Source organism: Lipophrys pholis, assembly GCF_963383615.2.
Source record: "Lipophrys pholis genome assembly, chromosome: 12".
Taxonomy (NCBI): domain Eukaryota; kingdom Metazoa; phylum Chordata; class Actinopteri; order Blenniiformes; family Blenniidae; genus Lipophrys; species Lipophrys pholis.
Genome location: NC_137641.1, coordinates 23,330,126 through 23,351,624, shown reverse-complemented (window position 1 = coordinate 23,351,624; position 21,499 = coordinate 23,330,126). Strand labels below are relative to the sequence as shown.

At 40.0% G+C, this 21,499-nt stretch overlaps 1 protein-coding gene across 1 annotated transcript in view; it reads right to left on the bottom strand.

The window, feature by feature from the left end:
- Nucleotides 1–21,499, bottom strand: part of LOC308118078 (pappalysin-1-like) — a gene marked incomplete at its 5' end in the record, with an annotated part of 92,081 nt that overhangs the window by 58,929 nt on the left and 11,653 nt on the right. The window contains 5 exons of the mRNA XM_080477308.1: nt 7,072–7,573; nt 14,557–14,678; nt 14,874–15,066; nt 15,388–15,681; nt 16,020–16,165. Of these exons, the coding sequence (XP_080333434.1) occupies nt 7,072–7,573; nt 14,557–14,678; nt 14,874–15,066; nt 15,388–15,681; nt 16,020–16,165 (1,257 nt within the window). The remainder of the gene's footprint in view (nt 1–7,071; nt 7,574–14,556; nt 14,679–14,873; nt 15,067–15,387; nt 15,682–16,019; nt 16,166–21,499) is intronic.

Genomic DNA, 21,499 nt, shown 5'->3' with positions numbered 1-21,499 from the left:
GCTAATTGGGAGAATAGGAAATGCTAAATTATATAATTTTAAGTGCCAAACAGAAGCCATGTGCTTTTTTATTGTACTACTATTGGTTCACTATTGGGGGGAAAACTGTGTTGGTGGGTATAAATATACCTTTAAAATGTCTTGCAAATATAAAAACAGCATTTTCCTGTTTTGCAAAGTAGAGCCTGGTTGATGGTATAGAGAATATTAGTGAGTGCAATGCATGCTATATGTGCCCTGCGCATGAGGAATGCATGACTGTTGGGTATAATCATGACCAGTATCAGCTAAGTGTGCGGCAAACATTATGTATATGTGTGGCGAAGAGCATGAGTAAATGAGGATAAATAGGACCAATAGGATATCCATAGATTATTTCATGTGGACCATCAAGTATTGTGGACCTAATTAGAGAATGCCCTCTGCAATTTTATGAATGCAGTGATAAGCAAGCAAGAATAATGCACTTCTCAAATGAGCAACGGGGCATTCGGGACTTGGATACATCACTCAAAGCACCTCACACACACACACACACACACACACACACACACACACACACACACACACACACACACACACACACACACACACACACACACACACACACACACACACACACACACACACACACACACACACACGCAGCCACACAGACACAAGTGAGCACATACACAATGTATAATTGCACAGAAAATATAGGCAACATACTGCCTGCCTGCCAGCCAGGGCTCTCAAACTGAACCTCAAGCACACAGGCATGAACCTCCTGCCCCGAAGATGCTATATAATCCTCAGTGTGAACACAATGAACCATCAGGAGCAAGTCTTTCCAGACAACCATAACCTCTGATTAGCAGTGTTAGCAGCTTGATTACACGGTTACTGGACAACAATACTAGGATTATCTCAAACCCCTGTTCAATGAAGAAATGGATACTGAATACCTATGTGCAGGTGAATAAACTACTGAGAAAGAAGCTCTGCTCTGCTTGGATTTATGTGAAATGTTTTCAAATAAAGGGACGGATAGGAAAAGGCAAGAACAAAAGTGTTGTCCTCAACGCGTTACCAGATATGGTCCCCTCACCCCCATATTAATTTCCAAATTTTTCTCGTATTTCTTCATCACATTCCCAACGGACAAAAGGAGACCAAGTTCAAATTAGCTGTTCTATCACAAATCTAAAAACTGCAGGACTTAAAGATCAAGTAACAAAATGAATTTCCCCACTGTGAAACCTGTGCCTGAGATGAAATATTTTTGTTGGCTTTATTATTATCAACACGGAATGTTTGACCTGACAGACTCTGGTCTATACAATAATATATCCTGGTCTGTAGTGTTGGCTCATGTTGGTGAAACTCCAGGCTACACTCAAACATGCCCCCTGTAATTGAATTAGTTTAGCCCCTGGAAAAGTCAATCTGTTGGAGACTTTATCTTCGAGAAGACCAAACACAGAGAGTAGATGGAAAGAGGAGGGTAACAGACACTGCTTTGAAAGTAAGTACTCACAGGTTCCTTTTTTTTTTGGGGGGGGGGGGGGGGGGGGGGGGGGATTTCAGGCTATTGTAATTTACGCAATCCATTGTATGGAAAAGTATTAGTAAAGCTTGATCAGGCCACATTGAGAGAAAGGGTCATGCAAGTACAAGCAGTGGGAAAGTGAGTACGGGAGTACTGGAGAAACAAAGCAGAGGAAAATGCATTGAGGAAAAATATGTGAGGAGATAAGAAAAATAGAGGAGCATATTGTGATTGCTAGATTAGATTCTGGAGAAGGTACAGGACATGGGGTTTGTGTGGAAAACATGAGGTCATCTATTCCTCCTTGGTTCAGTCAGTTTTATCTTCCCACTGGGTGTTCGGCATCTATAGTTAGATTCAAAATAGTGGTTTTCCCAATAGCTTTGAATGAGTTGGGTTCATCTCGTTGGAGATCTCAGCAGAAGGAAAATGACAGCACTCTTTGGATGTTTCCATTATACTGACAATCATATATTTGCTCTGCAAGGAATAACAGGAGCTCTCCTGAAAGCAATTGTGGAGCGATGTAGTGTTGGTAAAGTGCCACAATAAGATATTTTTTTTTAAAAAGTCTCCGGAGAAAGTTATCTATCAATCTATCACGCAATTTTGTATACGCATTGTATTAAACTAGATCACACAATTTCCCCAAGTGAAAAGCTGGTATAGTTCTTGGATCAGTGCTTTTGTATCATGCAGGGGTGGGTCATCCTTGTGGTGGTGCTAAACGGCTTCACGGGATCATGGCAGCAAGAAGAAAAAAAGGAGGGGGGGGGGGGGGGGGGGATTTTGCCAGTATGATTTATTACTTTTAATTTTTGAGATACAACCATAATGAATTAGTAGAGGGAAATCTATTCAACGTTTTACTAAATCACACATATTAGGAACAGAATTTATTGTAATTGTAGAGTAGTGGAGACAGATTTAAAAAAAAAAAGAGAGAAAAAGTTTAATGTAAATCCATGGGACGAACTTGAGATTTCATATCAGCCAAATACAATGACAGTCTACTACAACATTTCTCTCATCTAATCTTTCTAATCATTGATGAAAACTAGTGCAGGCCACTCACATCATCTGAGTCACAATTTCTTTAAAACAAGAACTATCTAATGACAACAAAAATGGTGAAAACGATCACGAACTGAAGGAGTAGGATCAGTGCAGTTTTTTTTTTTTTTTAAAAGAAGAAGCTTGTCAGCTTGTGGGTGGAAGGTCTTTTAAAATACATGTAACGATCCAAAAACCACATAGCAAAACCTCCTCCGCCAGTAGTGTCTCCACATAGTGTTGGGTGTGCTGAGCATATGTTTCCTGGATGTGAAAATGTACATTTGGTTCCAAAAGGTCAGAAGTGCTACTCCTCTTAGCGTGATAACAATGATAACAACAGCTTAAACGCGGGGTTCAACCTGTTCCCAATTAGGAGCATCGCTGATTCCCCCCCGACTGAACTCAATATGGCCACTTCAAGACGTGGTAACACTACAGATAACTGGGTTGTCAACCAGCCATTTGAATAAGTGATTGAACAGTGAAAGTGCAGTACTTCCGATGTCACCAGTGTGGAAAAAAACCACAGCTATAAGACAATAACTTGGTAACGGTGACAACACTAGTGCCAGATGGTCTGATAATCATCACAAGAGTTTAATCCAGAAACACTGTTGTCTGAGGGGAAAGTTAGTGAAACTACCTGAGGTAAAATGATCACTGCAGAGGCAGATGTAGGCAGTCATGCTTGGTTCTCCATCGTCTGACTTCTTCGTCTGATTCGACGACCAATTTAATTGGGTCTACTCCACCGACTCAGCGAAATCCACCAAGTCTAACTCTTTGTAAAATATCATAAAGAGTGAATCAGCCAATGTGATTTTAATTCATGAACCTAAAAATATGAAAACCTGTTTCATGGTTTAACTTGAGAATTTATTACAGCATGGATCACTGTCTTTCTCAATAAAAATAGCAAACATTTTCAAACATGCATAATGCATCAGTAATATAATCTTTTCCAGGTCACTTGGTGTAACCGAAAAAAATGTGTGGAATTTACCACAGTTGAAATGAGAGCTCCGAAAGGAGTGAGGGAATGAATGACTGAATAAATGAAAGGTTAGGTACTATTTTAACTGATTTCTTCTATTTCCGTATGCCAGAAAATAGAATTAGTGATGAAAATATTTTGTTGTGTTTTTCTTGGTAAGATCATTAAAATATGGTGAAAGGATCACCACTTGAGATAATAATTTGACACGTGTGCGGTAGATGATATTCACAGATACAGATCATTTCCGGATCACATCTCAAATTCACAAAGCCACACGTTCATCTGTAAATGATCACATATCATATGTAACTGAACTGAAATCCAGCTCATATTACAAAGAAACTCACCCCACTCACCGTGAACGTGTCACATGATAAAATTTCAATATTCCGCCCTACGTTGCTTCGCCATTATACTTCGGACCCCCTGTAGGGGCAGAGCTTTTATCGTGGCTCATTCGTCGATAGAACCTGGTGATTACACGTAGAAGCATGTGCGAATGTGTCCGCTTCTGAGCACAAGAAGAACGCTTGCGTGGGTTTGTGTTCATCTGTGTGTGTGTGTGTGTGTGTGTGTGTGTGTGTGTGTGTGTGTGTCTGTGTGTGTGTGTGTGTGTGTGTGTGTGTGTGTGTGTGTGTGTGTGTGTGTGTGTGTCCCTGCCTTTGCTGGTGTGTGCGCTACGCTTATGTGTGAGCATGCATATGGATGTGTTTCCATTGTGTAACTTCATGTTGTTCTTGGCTGAAGGATCCCAGATGGGAAACACAGATAAATATAAGGAAGTTGAGGGGGAAGGAAAAGTTAGATTGAGCCTGCAAGATTAACAAACAAAGCACTGCTCCTTTTATCAGTTTGGCAGCTGACAGGTATTTGAAGTTTAACTGCTATTAATTTAACCCCGACAGTATGTCTAACAACCTGTCCTACACATTTATGATTACAGGAGATACTTTAAAGGAGAGAAGCGGCCATGCCTAATCGGAAATTCCTGCTTTTATTTAAGGCCATGTGTTGTTACAGTTTGCAGCTTCATTTTGCACGAGCCGCTTCACTTTTGTCGCGATGACACATCATCAACTAAACTGAATGAGACCAGAATCCCAGTTTGCATTCAAACACATGCCATGTTATTATCTATGCGATTCTCCTCATAGGTCTAATTGCAAATATAAAAAAAGAAAACTATATTGTGAATTTGTCATCATTAGGGATCAACTAATATGGCAAGACTGGCTGGAGGTAAAATCATGGACATTTGCAAAGGAATGGAAATTAATGTTATAAGTTGAAGTGCTAATTGACATTATATTCCCGTCATCTCTGACTGAAGTAGGGCTGACACAAATATGTGGATAGATTATTAAAAGGCCTTGAAGGAGAAACTAAAATCTCAGAAATTGTGTAACATGTTGATGGTTATTGAGTCTTGAGTTTTCACATTTTATCAGAAAGTGTATCTAAGTTAATATTAACTAAGTCAATAAAGAGTTAAAAGCATCATTAGATTTGTGAAGAAAGTACTTAAAGAGACAAATCAGGGAAACAACGTATAAAAGCATCATAGAGTCATGTTGAAAAGTAGAAGCGTGGTCGCTGTCCTTTGTCTGTCATGGTTTGAGTCTCCTACCCTCTTTCTTCATACTTTCTTGACCTCCTGATGTTCTCCTTCATCACGCTTTGCCACCCACCACCTAACCCCCCAAAGCTTAGCAATGATTTACCCCCAACTGGTCCCAACCTCCCACCCTGCATCTCCTCTTCACCCTCCGCCACCATAATTTACTCTGTCACCCTGACCTCCCAGTCGTTAGCCATTCCAAACAAATCACCACCCATGGACGGAGCCAAAAAAGCCGAGATGTCAGCCGTTCCTCTTGCTCAGTTTGCCCCGGCTGAGAAGAAGGCCAGTGGCCTGACAGCGGGAGGTCAATCACTCCCCCCCGCATCCAGCCCAGTGGAAACATGCGAGAAGTAACTTTCTGTGTGGTCAACAAAAGCTTTTCAGCAGCTGGACCCCGGCGATCAAACGAAGCACTATACATTAGATTTGTGGCATGCCAAAACATCAGAGTGAACTTTACTCATCAACATGTCAAAGGGTCTGTTTGTTGTGGAACCACGGGTGTGACAAGACATTGCGGCAGCTTACCAAACTCACGTTGTAGAAAAAACACACAGGTTATCTGACAAGCATCCATCACGGCACTTATCTATTGCTCAGAATATATTTTTCATATGTGGAAGAATAACAAATGAATCAGGATTTCACTTATCTGGTAGCTAAAGTAGAAACATATGCAAGCATGCTTCAAAAGATATTTCGGGATGATACCTGCATCAGCGACTTAGTATTAGATTTTAACCAAAAGGAAGGAGCAACACAAAACATTGTTAGAAAAGTGCATTGTCCCTTTTAAAAATTTTTGTTTTATTATTATTGTTATATTTATTCCTCAGATAGATTAGAAAATGGTTTTGATGGAGAGGATGAACATACTTACGTGCTACAACACTTCTCTTACCATTGAACAGAGACAAGATCCCACATGCTCTCATAACAAAACAAAACAAAACAAAAAAGGCATTTGCCACTGACCACTACCACTGGAATGCAACCACAGCTAGTGAAATACACCGCAGCAGTAAAACTACCTACAGTACATCAATAATCACTGAAGTGTGCCAAAACCTCCACATAAATACATTCCTCCGGCAGGAAGCCCTCCACAGACGTTGTCACTCAACTAGGATGTTGTGTAGGGACACTTGAATGTCATCACTCCGTTTTGCATAACATGCGTACTCACCCTTTTACCTCTTATCGAGCACTTTCCTTCTCATGTGAACCACGCTGACAGCACGATAGTGAGATGGCATAACACGCAGCAGTGCCATGTATACAGCAGCACACTTTTATCAAGTCAGCACATTCCATGAAAGCAAAGCACTAAATTCTCACCGCAGTGTGTAGATAATACCCTCAACAAGCAGTCTATTTGCCCTTGCTTCATGGAACATGGGAAAAAACAAATGTGGGCAACAACTGACCTGTGACTTAGGAAACAAATGTTGGGCAACTGATTTGAAACTGCAGAAGCAGCGGTGGCTTGCTAGCAGTCCTGGGGGTATTGAAAAGGATATCTGTTATTATGAGAACATATTTTGTGTGGAGAGTTTCCACGGACAAATAAATACCTTTAGCAGACATTTCTAAACCCCCAAATAACATCACACCAAAGCAGGAAGCTAAATGGCACACCACCACTCAGCAAATCTTTAATAAAAACCAACCGTTTCAGCCTTTACGAGGAAGAATGGTTGGTCTTTCTTTTTTTTTTTTTTTAAATAAAGACTACGTATTTATTTTATTTTTTAATATTTATCCATTCGGGAAGAACAGAAATAGTTTCTCACAGCGCCGATGTCCTGAAAGAGGACTGGCACTCGTGCTCTCGCACAAAAAGTTTTCACCTACCAGGTCACTCACCTGTCTGTGTATCGGCGGGTGGGTTCATTCAGCATCAGCCCATGTGGTGCGTGGGTGAAGGCGGGCTGGCGCAGCAAGCGGTAGCGCAGCGGTTGGCAATGCCTACAAAGAGCGCAGTCTGGCTTGGACGCCAAAAGAGTGGCGTCAATCTCCAGGTGTTGCTCCATAGTGTAAAACTGGACCCCGTACACCTCTTCCTCTATGTCCAGCTTCAGAGTCAGTGGGGTGTCACAGAAAACATTACTCGGGCCCAGTGAAATGTTGTTCCCATTGACGGTCAGCAGCAAAATGTTGTGGATGGCAGGTAGCGCCGTCTCCTCGGGACTGAAGAAGGTGACCCACACAGTCAGGGAGTCCGGCACCAGCGGGTAGGCAAACTCCAGCTGAAGCATGCAGCCCTGAAGAGGGCACTCCGACAGGCCGACGACGCCCTGCTCGATCCCTGCGTTGGGGCTCCAGGTGCGTACGCTTGGCTCGCAGGCCTGCTCCACATCTGGAGGGCCTAGGAGACAAACACAAACACCCGTGTATCTACACGTACACAACATGTAAACAATATCGAGACTTCTAATGCACAGACAAGACAGTCATGATTCAAGCCATTTAAAAAGCAAACATGAAGAGTTATTAGCAATATAAATCTATGTGTTGTTGCAGAATCTATTCATTTGTCTTTTGAGCAGGTCCGCGTTTGACACAAATGTGAAGACTAACTGCATTCATAAGCGTGTTGGCAGATAATGGATTTGCATCAGGGATCTTTTTCGGTGCATCAACAGCTCTTGCAACATCAAGATTGGGGTGAAACTGAGAGTTCATTGTGAGTCCATCTGAAGAGGAAAGGCAGAGCTGAGGTGTGTACCTTCTGTGAGGGGCCCTGTGCAGGGTTCTCACTTCGACAGTCATTACAACCTCTAACAGTCACACTCCAGCCATATTTGGAGTCCACACACAGCTAACTCGCATTATCCCAAGTGACGTACACTAACATTCATCAAGCACTTTTAGAAGCCAGCAAGCGGCAGACACTATGTTCTCCCTCGATTTCCTTTTGTGCACTTCCAAGCTGGCAACCAACGAAGCCATTTGCTAACCTCATTTCTGGGCACCATGCAAAATTCCAGTGTTTAATCAAGTGAGGACTGAATATGGTTTCCAAGCCACATTATCTCAACACATTTATTATTGTACTGTAAGTGTGTGTGTGTGTTGTGTGTGTGTGTGTGTGTGTGTGTGTGTGTGTGTGTGTGTGTGTGTGTGTGTGTGTGTGTGTGTGTGTGTGTGTGTGTGTGTGTGTGTGTGTGGGTGGGTGGGTGTGTGTGTGTGTGTGTGCGCGCGCGTGTGTGTGTGTGTGTGGCCATTGTGGAGGTGAATTAAAGCAAAAGAGAAAGAGAGTCAGAGAACAAGAAAAGAGAGGGAGTAAGGCAGGGGGGCTGGAAGAGAATGGACTAAGGTACTCCAAGAGCTTGGCTTTGCTCGGCTCATGTAGTCCTGGCTTTCTGGGTACACTTTCATTAAGTTTGCAAAGAAGGGAGCTGTAGCCACTGAAAATATTTTGTAATGTCAGCTGTTATGATGGGCCTCACTCCTGCTCTGGCATGGCCGCTAATGTGGTTGGAGATTGAAGAGGAGACAGAGTATGGGTGTCATCTATTGTGTAACGCACGTTGATATAAACTGCATTACAAACATGAAGAATGCATCCATGATTGGCAGGACAATGTGTTCAAGGAGGAAGAAAAGAATAACAATCATAATAATTTAAGTTGAATGGGTTTTATTAATTGTAAAATAATCTGCTGTTTGCAAAAGTCAATGAAACGTCTACAGCAAGAGGCGAGGAACTGTTCCGATATTGTTAAAACTTCAAAACAGGAGATAGGGCCTCCGTCTCCTTCAAACTGTGGTACACACTTCTGAAATGTTTTTTTAATTTAATATTTCTGAAGGATGAAATTTTATGCCAAGAAAACAAGTCAGTACATTGTGTTCAGGAGTCATCAATCTTTTCGAATCAGAAAGCTATTTCACAAGCTTCTCGGGGGGGGGACCCATCCATCCATCCATCCATCCATCCATCCATCCATCCATCCATCCATCCATCCATCCATCCATCCATCCATCCATCCATCCATCCATCCATCCATCCATCACAGATACTTGTTGCAGTTCTCTGATGCCTGTGGGCAACACACTGGCTCCCATTGCAATGCATTAGTTATGTAATACCATGTTACAGAAACACAATCCCAAGGGGGGATTATTGAAATGCAGTGTGTATTTTGGCAGTGTAGTCGGTGCAAGGTTTTACTTGAGCCTTTTTATTTAAGCTCTCAAGTTTGTTTGTTTTTTCTACACTTCTTTACCAAACAGTTCCCTGCAGGTCAAAACTGGCCTGTGATGGATTTAGTGCTGCCTGTGTGGTTGTGAACAGTGTAGAAATCTATAATTACATGATCGAATGATACTTTTGACTAAAGGTAATAAACCTAACCGAACAATGAGATTCCAAACTAAATAGCAAACAGTAGAAGTGCTGATTAAAATATGATTATCATGATTAGCCATGCACAGCAAAAACACACATACTGAAGGCCGCAGAAATGATTAATTGATCTGGACACTGCTGATAGGTTTGTATTTTTCAATTTTTTTTATTTATATTGAGAAATTTCAGGCTGTTTTATAATTGATGTGACCATTTCTAATAATTATAGCCACTAAAACCCAGCTTAGGAATTATCATTATTTATAGGTTAGTATGTTAACTTTACATTTAGCTTTAGACAAGATTTAGCTTTCTCTGGAAGCCAAAAATTAATGAATGTTTCTTAAAAAAAAAGAAAAGAAAAGCCCTAATCATCAATAGTAGAAGTGCTTACATGACAGTGATTGAGGTAATTTGTTCTCCAAGTTGCTCAGTTTGCAGGAACTGCAAAAAGATGTTGGCATTTTAAAACTGCATGCATTTGCATTGGTGATTAAAAGCTACACTCCACAAAGTCCAGTTGGAGTAATGGATGTGTCTAAAGACTGATGCCAAACCCCTGCCCAGGTTGTTTTTTTTAAAGTGCTCAGACAAGATTTTTACAACTCAGTAAAGGTATCATGGCAGCAGATCTTTGACATCAATGACAAAACAGCAGAAGTTTGCAATTGAAAAAGAAAAAGTACTAGGAAAGATGTGCTTGCACTTACTTGACTGGATAATGCAACACCCTGATGAACGGTGTCCCCACTGAAAGTAAAACTACCTTCACTTTTTTTTGCAAGACAATTTTTCTTTCACCAGAGCTATTTGTGTTAGGCTTACTGAATTGACTCCTCGACTCAGACAGATGCACACAAAAACGTTTTTCATGCTGCAGTAATGCTAATTTAAACATAGTTTTTTTTCTTTTTTTTTAAATCTTCCATTATACTGTTTTTATAAGGAGTCATATTCCCTGATTGTAAATTGGTGAGTGAACTTGCTGGTAATAAAGGCAATCAATCACGAAATAACTCCTTGTTAAATCCTTTGATCATAAATGGTAATAGGACTTTACTTGTATTGCATGTTTTAAAGTGGTTAACATGATCAGTCACATTCACACACCGGCACACACACACACACACACACACACACACACACACACACACACTGACCAGAAATGACCTGTTCTATCACTTGAGTCACAGCTGCCATTTTATTACAGACATAAATTACAAAAAAAAATCTATAATTAGTAATACTGGTAGCCACTTGAATCCACTCATTGTCATGTGCAGGAAAAGAAATACCAAATTCCCGAAACTGGGACAATCGCTGGTTGACACAGCTTAGAGAGATAAGCTAGAAGAATAATAAGGTCAGGTATAACCCCAAGATAGATGTTGGTGTCTGACCACTATCCAGTCATAATTCTCCTGCTCTGAACAATCATGCACATCCTCAAGAAGTCCAGAGAGCACGGTGAATAAACAAAGCGGGATATGTCCGGGCATGCAACGCTTTATGCTTTCTAAGAAGCGTCTGGCTCCGACTCTCACTATCGATGACTCACTGTCACACACTGTTACACACTTCCTCACTCAGAAGGCAGACATCAACCCACCCCCCACCAACCCTTTTGCCCTGACACACACACACACACACACACACACAAACAGGGAGACACTTTGCAGACGCAGAGACACACTTTAGAAAGTCAACAGACACTCTACAGCTTGGGAATCAATGTCACAACGCGTTGCTCTCTTTTTTTTCTAAGCGTGGAGCAGATGGTATAGGTGTTACACATCACTATCAGATTATTGTTGTTGGGGTTTGTTTTTTTTGTCACAGAGGAAGCCAGAAGATTTAAAAACATATCCAGTAACCAAAAAACAAGGGAAGAATTTTCCTAACTGTTGAGCTAATATATTTTCCAGATGAAGACAGTTTACCTTGGAGATTTATATCTGACCCTTATGATCTCTCCTCCCTACAAGTCGCTGTTGTGTACAAGGGTTCATTAGCGCTACTTTATTTGACTTACTTGTATTTTTACTTAATTTTCACAGAAACGATATTGGGGGCTGCCCTCACTTCAGTGAAACACAACAAGTCATAATTCAAACTCAAGGGAGCTATTAAAATATAGATTAGGGTTTTGATCACCACTCACATTCTTTTTACAATTTTGAAAGCAGCAAAACAAATTTCACCACTGAATTAAAGTCCCAAATTGATTTTGAAGTGATTGATTGATGTTAAAATAAGTATTTTGATTGACTAGACAGGTTCAATGATTTTAGACTGACCGGCGTACAAAATATGTGCATCAATGTAGTAGTACAAAATTTAACAAGAGCTGGAGAGACAATAGACAATATTTCATTTAATTTATGTTTATTTTTCTATTCTTGTTTGCTGTGTTGAAAGTTACTAATTTATGAACGGTTACCTTTGGTTATGATTTAAAATGAATTACCTCATCCTAAATAATGTCACGTATATTACCTTCACAGGTCTTTAGTATGGCAGTGCTTCTTTTAATGAGGCTTCTTACATCTTGGCACACACATGCACTTATCTTTAAAAATTAGTGAGTGAATCTATAGATATTTACACATGCATGTACAATTCATTGTAAATGCACAATAAAGACATCACCTCGTAAATGCACACTCTCATCGAACCACTCAGTATATGTGTTGGTGGACTGGTCCATCTAGGATCTTCCTTTGTTAATGGCACAAACCATACAATTCCCTTAACCATCCTGGGTGTTTTTGACCCCACCTTTTCTCTCACAACAACCCCCCACACACACCCACAATCCACCCCCACACACCCCCACCGCCACCCCCACCCCTCCTGAATCTATATCTGTGTCCTTTTTTTTTGGTCCTTTTTTCATTATTGCTTTCTTTTTTTACTGAGGCAATATTTCTCCTGGGCATAGAGTAGTGAAGATTTATGAGAGGCATTCTGGCTCGGTGTGGCCACATCAGTGTTTCCCAGCCAAGCAGTGAGGAAGAGACAGCTCGCGCGTCCTTAGATTACAATTGCCAAGCATCCATGAATGCAAATGAATACATATGCCCATCTTCTTTTAATAACAATACTACGTCAACAGTCAATATTCAAACACTTGTGCTTGCCATATGTTAGAATTTGCCGCTTGCCAGAATATCTATAACTGTTGGACACATATGCATCATCACAGCAGGACAGCTGCTGTGGTATCTGGTGTATCCAGTGAGTACCTGGCTCACGTCAAGTTTACAGTGAATGAGGATCTGCCACAAACAGGATGGAAAATACCGTTTACACACACAGCGTGATGGGCAAGCCCAGACTTGCCTCTGGTGCACACACTACAGTCAGTGCAGAGACTGTATATATATATATATATATCGTTATTATTGGTAAATACAACTGTAACAGGCTGACCTGCCCATATGGATTTCCTGCATTTAAAACCAGCACTGTGTTGTTGTTGTTTTTTTTTGTTGTTGTTTTTTCCTTGATGCATTGTGATGTAGCTTGAGGCTGCTGACAGACTTATAATTTTTTCTGCTATATGAAGATAGATGATGCCATGATTGCAAAAACATATTAATGGCTGTCAGCCTTTGAAATTTAAAAGCAAATAAGTAAATTGTAGATTTGGTAATCAAAATCTGCATGACTTTAAAAGGATCATAAAAAGTTCCAAGTCACTATTATTTATTGATTGTGCACACTCCTATTCATAAGTAACACATCTACTGCAATACAACTAATGGCAGGATAAACTGCATAAAATGTATATACTAGCATATACTTATAGATACGTTAAAATTTTTAAATAAAACTCTTTCTTTGACCTTTCTGGTGGTTGCTCTGTATCTCCAGTTATTACTGTGTTGTAATATTTCCTGATACCTTCATTCTTAGAGGGTATCAGGGACTTGAGGAGATACGTTGTGCTAGTCAGAAATTAAAGTCCTATGTATAAACATGAGCAACTAAATCACCTACAGAAAGTTCCCCAGAGCTTTTGGGTCTGATCAGCTTCAGCACAACACATTGTCAACAGACAGAGATGAAAGCCAAGCAGAATTTAGTGCCAATGAAGTGTTAAAATGCTTTTGAAGCAACAGGCCCTCTGGTAATACAGCTGGTCCAGGAAAAAAAATATATAACATTTACTACCATGGCTATATACTTTCCACACGAGGAAGTGTCTTAAATTTCTTAATTCAAATTAAGAAAAATATAAAACTTTGCTCCACCAGAAGTATTTGTGTAAACGCATACCTGCAAGGCATGGTGTAAGTGTGCTCCTCATGTAACTGATTTTGATTTAAAAACTCATATCCATTAAAATGTTTACGAGAAACTGTAAGAAACATGACAGCATGCACACACAGCTGCAACCAGCCACATGCATGCACAAAATCCAGAAAACGCTTGATACCAGAACAATGGAGTGATCAGAGGTGCACAAAGGAGTCAAGCTCTAATTGATAAGTGAAAGAAAATCCGCCTCTAATGTTATAAGTTGATATGTCTGCATTTATGCTCAAACGTTCCTTCGTGGCTATGACAACAATACGAGGGGAGAAAAATGGCTTTCCAGCAAATTGAGCAAATTTTAACATGTAAACCTCGTGAACTGCATCTAAAAATGGGAAATTACTGCATCGACATTATCTTTGGCCTTGGGTTTGAGCCTTGGGACAGTGGTACCATACGGCCCCATCCATTGGGAATTGACCTCCTTGATCTTTTCATGTTGTCCCACGATACTAGTGTCACGAATACAGTTAGTCATTCACATGTTTCGAGGCTGACTCACTGACCAACATTTCTGTATTGACTCAGAAGACAAACATCAAGCCGCACTATCCTACTCTTCAGCTGTGGATGAGAGGTGGATGCAATGACTGCATGTTCCCGAGAAGAGCCCCAACATCATCAATAAATGACAAAGCACAGTGCCAAGAACCGTGGTATTAAATGTTGTTGCCTACCTTCAGCCTCTCGTGGGGACCAATGTCCAGAAGGGGCGCACGGTCGTGGAGAAGACGAATTGGAGGCATATTGCAGGAGAACTCTCCCCTCTGTGCATTTATCACACACTGATCCCACTTCTCTAGGAAACCAACAGGGAGGCACAGCAACCAACTTAGATACAGACCAAAGAAGTCGTGTGTGATAAACAAACACGGTATTGACAGCAAATTAAGGTATATGACATGTATATACTGGAAATGTGGTATAACTCATTGAGTATGAACTTTTATGAACTCATGCTTCTGCTTGACAACCTCTCTGTAGTTAATTTCACCTGTCATAAAAGTGTCCCGATATTGGAGGAAACCATTCCAGGGTGATGGAATTATGATGCTGCTCAACCACTTGGGGCGCCATTGGTACAGGAGGAGGTTTGGAGGCAGGTTGCCAGGTCTGGTAGATGAGGTCCAGGTAGCAGTGCATCCTCGCCACCTGGTTCAGTGTGAAAGAGTCTGTGCAGGAATCATCTGCAGACAAAAGAGGCAGTCGGTCAGGGTGATGATAGGATTTCGGATTAATCAGTTATATGAAAATAAATGAGGTATGAAATTGCTTTATAAATCCAAGCCACCTGTTGGTGTGTTGTAACATTATTTTCTTCAACTTATCTCAGGCCAAAAACAGCTTTTGGAGCACAGTGAATGATATAAAAAGATTTGTCTCCGGGATGTTTTGCCATTGCTATTTCACCTGCAAAATTCCACACCTGTCTGGGTGTGCACACAGACAGAGACTCTTCAAATTGCCATGGTCAGTAAGCAAAATGCACTCGAGAGGCCCCGTCTCACCTGCATAACTCATGTAGTTGTTAAACGGCGTGTGCGTGAAATGCCGACAGCCGCAGGTCTCATTTCCCGGTTCAGGATCGGTGCAGCCTTTGTATTTGGGAGTGGGGTTTGTGTCGGCACAGAGATCGCCCGTCTCCATTGAGGGCTCGGTTTCCAAACACGCGTCATTACACGATTCAATCTCCGAAATGCCTCGAAACACATGGTAAAGGCCGAGGCTATGACCGATCTCATGCACCATTGTGTCAGTGTGGCCAAATGTACCGTAGAAGGAAGGGTTCAGCACAATTCCACCTGAAAAAACACAGATGAGGATGTCACTCATATGTACGATGAAAAAAAACACTCAAGTGAGTATGCACAAAATACAAATGTCTATTTCTAATGTAGTGTAAAGTAATTGTGGAAGTGGAGTAAGATTCAGACAATGCATTATTCATGGGCCTCCTCAGCTTCATTATCACCTCCTTCCCTGTGAGAGCTATGATGAAGACAGAAACTGCTTGAGGCTTGAACTGTAATTACTCAAAATCAACAATCAGGGCTGCCAAAGAAGGGATGTGTGCATCTACTTAAAGTGTGGGAATGAGAGTGCGGATGCATGCATGTATGTGTTTCTGTTTGTGTTCTACCCAAATGTGTGAGAGCCTCTTTGTCCCAGGGCCAAGTGGCAACCCCTGCCAGATCTTCATCAGAAGAATTGGCAAAGAAGACGTTCAGGTGAGTCGAGCCGTCCAAATGCAGAATCTCTTTCAGCTCTTTCACGTCCAAATATGCTCTGGAAAAATTTGAAAAACAAGAGAAAAACTGTATTTCAAATTAAGTTAATTGAATCCACCAAAGCAACAAATTACAAAATAACTAAATAAAAATAACAAAATAACCATGGCAGCTTTTGCCAAACAAATAAAAGAGCTTATGTAATGTTATTGTTGAGGAAAATGCTCTAAATTAGGATCCTGTTGAGATGAACTATACTTTTTAAGTGTGATAGTAAGTGCGAATGTCTAAAGGAGTGATGCTTCAAGAAAAGGGATCCTATGGGGTTGAAAACTTTTCTCTTTTAACTTTTTTTCCTCTATGTCACACTGACAACAAGTAAAAACCCTAATTAGAAAACAGCATGCCATTATGTACCACTCTTATATTTCATTAAATACAGACAATAAACATAAAAGAGGTTACAAATCTCCCAAATTTTGAAAGAAGGGACAGAAAAAGTTTATGATACTGCCCAAGATACATTTGAAAACAAATTAGATTAATTGACAGCAGCTCAGTGGAATGATTGGGCAGGAAAAAAAGGCAGTTTTGGAGGGACCGAGTCTGTCAAAAGTACAGAAAGGCAAAGAAGCAATTTGAACATTACAAAATTGTTGAAGGTCCCAACAATCATAGTACATAGCATCATTAATCGATTGAAAGAATTTAAAATCTTTTTGCCAAAGGTCTATGACTGAGGCCCCTAGACTGCGCTGCATCAGGGAAAGGCTTGATTATGGTAATCACCAAATCAATCACTGCATAATCTTCGGGAGTCTTCCAGAAGTCATTGTCTGTGAGAATAGTTGTACAATCCATAAATACTAGTTACATTTCCATCATGCCATAGAAAAAGCCGTAACATAACATTTTGGACATTTTAAGAGAAAAAGAGCCAGCCAGTTTGTTATTGCCACACAGCTCAAAAACCCACAACAAGGGGATGGATTACTTTTATTTTTACATCTGATAATGTACTACTAATGTAATATCAATGATAGAAACTATGAGATTTGACTTGACAACATATTTTCTCATTTAGTTGTTCTTTTGGAGAGAAGAACTCCGTGTTTCAGCAGAACAAAGCTTGACCACATACTGCATCCATCACGACAGCATGACTTCACAGTAGAAAAGTCCGGATGTTGAACTGGCCTGTCTCCAGCTCAAACCCTTCACCAGCAGAACATGTTTGGTGCTCCTCTCTTGTTGAACTGGCTTCAGTTATGGAGGCTAACCACGTCTGGGACTTCAACCTTTCCTATTCAACAGACCTTTCAGTTAGGACTCGCTCATGTCACCCGGTTTTAGATTGTACAGAGATCTTCATTAATATGCTCAACAATCTTCCATTTTGAATCTCCAAACATTCATATATTGCCATTGCGTACCCTTTAACGTCATGTGTGTGTGTCACTGCTGTACTCTGTAGCTCTCCTCTCTCTGTCCACTCCTTGCCTTTCCTCTGGCTGTGGACCTGGAGGCTTATGAACTGCGCTTCCAACATCTCACATCAAGTCTGCAGCATGTGGATAAGCTTGCTGCCTTATGTCAACGTGTTTGTTGTTTTCTGCTTTATGTTTTCCTCTGTTGCTATCCCCTAACCCCAAGCCGAACGCTGCCGCCTTTCAATCTGAACGTACTGGAAGTTTCTTCCCTGCAAAAGGGAGTTGTTTTTTTTCCACTGTCAACTGTTTACTCATGTGAAATTGTGGGACTTTGTGGGACTCTATCTTTTATTTGAATATGAAGTGCAATGAGATGATTATCTTACACTCGGCACTATATAGATGAGACAGAGTTGTGGAAAGAGGCACTTTTAAAGACTGAGAAAGTGTTGCTATATAAACAAAAAAAATGTTTATTTAGAGACGTGTCACTGTCACTGAGCTAACCCTTCTCTTAATTTGTGAAAAAGGTACAGCTTTAAGAAACCTACAAGTGTTTTTACACTCGTTCTTTGGTTGCAATTGTAAAACAGTGTTTTCATTCATTATGACTCCGCAATGTTTGTTCGTGTTTGTTGGGAGGTACACCTGGACTGTGGTCATGACAGGTGGCGATTTGGGTAAACAAGTTTATGTTTTACGGTTTAAGTTGAAACAATCAAATCATTTCTTCTTTTTCCAGCTCGTGTTGCTGCAGTTCAGTCTTACTTACACTTGTGTAACAGAAGGGCAGTAAACACTGTTTTTAATGCTGTTGCCTAGGAAGTGTTATAAACAGTACAATAACCCCAAATATGCAGCTTTGGGCTTATTGTACTGTTTGAGTGGAATTCCCACTTTCTGCTAAAAACAAGCCACAATGTTTTGTGTTGATGATGGTGGACGTTTTTATGTTGGCCCACAATGAATCATGCAATAACCAGAATAATACAATATTTTCGTCCATGACTTTCTTCGTCTTTCACAATTCTTTTAAGCGTCTGCCTTCTGTATTTCAACATACGGCAAAATGTGTAAACCAAAGCCACATAACAGTTAAGCAGGTGCTGGTGAGACATGGTTTTAGAAGCAGCAAAAAAATTATAATAAAACCTTTTATTGAAGTGGACTCAGGAGTTAAAAAAAATAAAATAAAATTAACGGCTTGTGCTTGGCTGTTATACAGTAAATACTTCACAGTTGATATAACAATTCACAAATCTTCACACTAGTTCTGTATATAATGGGTAATGTATAATATCTCACGTGAGGATTCGTGGTCATGAAGCAAACACCTTCACGTTCATTTCTTTTTTTCATTTGACTAGATGGACTTCGGTATTTATTTTCTGAAGGCGTCCCACATCAGCTGGGCTCGCTCAAGGCAGCTTGAGACTTCAATTAATTCCTCAGGTATTCAGATGTCTCCGTATCCGTGACATAATGTTTTGTCTCGGATTCTGAGTGGACTAGCAGCTGTACTAATGACTGCAATCACTCAACACAATGAGTTATCTTTCCAGCAGTGAAACTGTCATTCATTTTATGAACACATCAAACATAGTTTTCACTATGAGCCTGGCTGGTGGTCTTGGCAAACAGCATCAGGACGCTCAGTCATCTCTTGGAAGAGTCTATAATCTGTTGCATATGTTGAAATAATAGTTTATTATTTTTCTCTGGCCCCAGAACGTTGTAGAATGACATACTCAATGGTTTTGGAAGCAGGAGTTTATCAGACATCAAATATAACACCGGCCCTTACTGTCACAAATAAGATCTTCTTAAGATGCTTTGGCCCAGTTTGGGTGACCCACTTGCCAGCCTGATATTTTGTATTCATGTTTTGCATGTACTCATAATATTAAGCACACTGAAGCCAAAATAACATACATGTACTGCAACTTACTCTATATAAGAAGGATTCCCTCAAATACAGAGGTGGGGTGAGTTGTTTCAACCGTTGTCCTCTGAGGCTCTTCCACCTAATGAGTCACGTTCATCTCTCACGAGAAAAGAAATAAACTAAATATCTCACCGTCTACGTATGTATACCAAAGATTTTAGGTGAGCGAAAGGCAGCCAGATCATGAATGGAGGAAAATATCATAGTCGTTTTAGTCAAATTGATATGAGCACATATCTTCATATATATTACCTTAGCTATATCTAAATAAAGTTATTAAAGTTATTATATCTGCTTTAATATCCATATAAAAGGTATTTTTTTAGAATGCAAGAATGAACCCTCTGTCACGGAAAAACACACTGCACCCTCAGCCTCCTTAACTGTCACGCTCCGTATACTTTGACTTGTGCCAAGTAGTATACATTTTTATTGAAACATAACTTTCCCATCTCTTTCACATTAAAGTATATTGTGCAAACGGCTGTTGGTGAACAAAGCATGACTCCTCTCCTTTCAATTTAAAATATCCGAAAAGTCTTTGTATCCTCTCATAACTGTGATAGTGTTTGTACTTATTATTCATAATTATTCTCAATAACACAAATAATAAAGTAAAATGTCAAAATGTGTTATATAAGAAAATGACTAATTGTACCCGCTACTTTTTATTGTTTTCCCAACAAGACATTAAAAAAGAAATAAATTAATTATGCTGGGAAAAGGTATCCTCCTAATCCTCCTTTTTTCATTATTTTCACCCCAAACTTTGAAAACCACTGCTATAAAACATGCATGTGCAATTCTTTTTTTTTTATAAATATCCAACATTAAAACTGAATTTTACATTCATAATGTCATAAACATCTTTTCGTGCTCGTGTAAAATTTCTCCTTTTCTTCAGCTAATCTTTTTTTTTTTTTTTTACGATCACATTTTGCAACAGTAAATACCATTCTTTGTCTGTTTCTTAACATCCATATGCCATTTGTCCCACTTAAGTGAACTCAGGTAAATATAAAGATAAAAGCAAAATATTTCAAAGCCCTGTGCCTTTGTGAAGCACACATTCTGGAGTGTGCTATTTATAATTACTCCACCACTCAATGGCCTACTCAATATAAGGTATATTTACACTGTGTTTTCAGTTACTCTGAAGTTGCAGTGGATGAAGACACTCATTTATTTCTAACTCATATCATTGATAGCTGAGACTGGTATCACTAATGTGTTTAAAGTCATTAAATGTTTTGAGACAAACTGTATTTTCCTCGTGATTTTTATGTGTTTCCAGCTGAATTACAGCATAGGGTTTGGTTGCCGCTGGAAGAGGTACTGTGTGAGAGTGTGCATGCATTACACTACTTTATAGACTCATATTTATTCATTGAAAGAGATAAATTATAATTGGTCATGCTGTTATTTTTTTTTTTTTATTAAACCATTTCAGGTTTAATGCTTACTGGACCGTTTTACAGTACATGGTGCCTAGACAACATTCAACTACGTTGTTAGACTGGCATAATCTACTCTAATCATGACATTTTAAAATGTATGAAATGAGTCATAAAATGTGGCTGTATGCACCCATAGGTGCTCCATTCCTCTAATTCTGGTCATAACTTCAAGACCGTGCGCTAGAATAGCAAAGCATCAAACTCTGTCGTAGAGCGAGGAAGCAATTTAAAAGTCACTAAAAATCAGTTTTTTGGCAGTAATACCTGTGAGATAATTTTCCACTACGACAAGTCTACCAAGGTTGCCATCAATGCACAGCCTATGTGCAGTTTCATAACATCTCTTCAACTTTTGCTGCATAAGTCTGCCTGATGCCTCAAATCATAAGACAGATAAGGAGCTGCTTAGTGAAGATTCAGTGTTCTCTCAAAACATACGTTTCAAATAAATGGGTAGTACATGCTTTCTTCAAGCCCATTGGAGAGCAACATAGGGCACTTGCTGAGGCCTGGTCTATGGAGAGAGAGATGGAGAGACCAAGTAAAGGAACAGATGATAT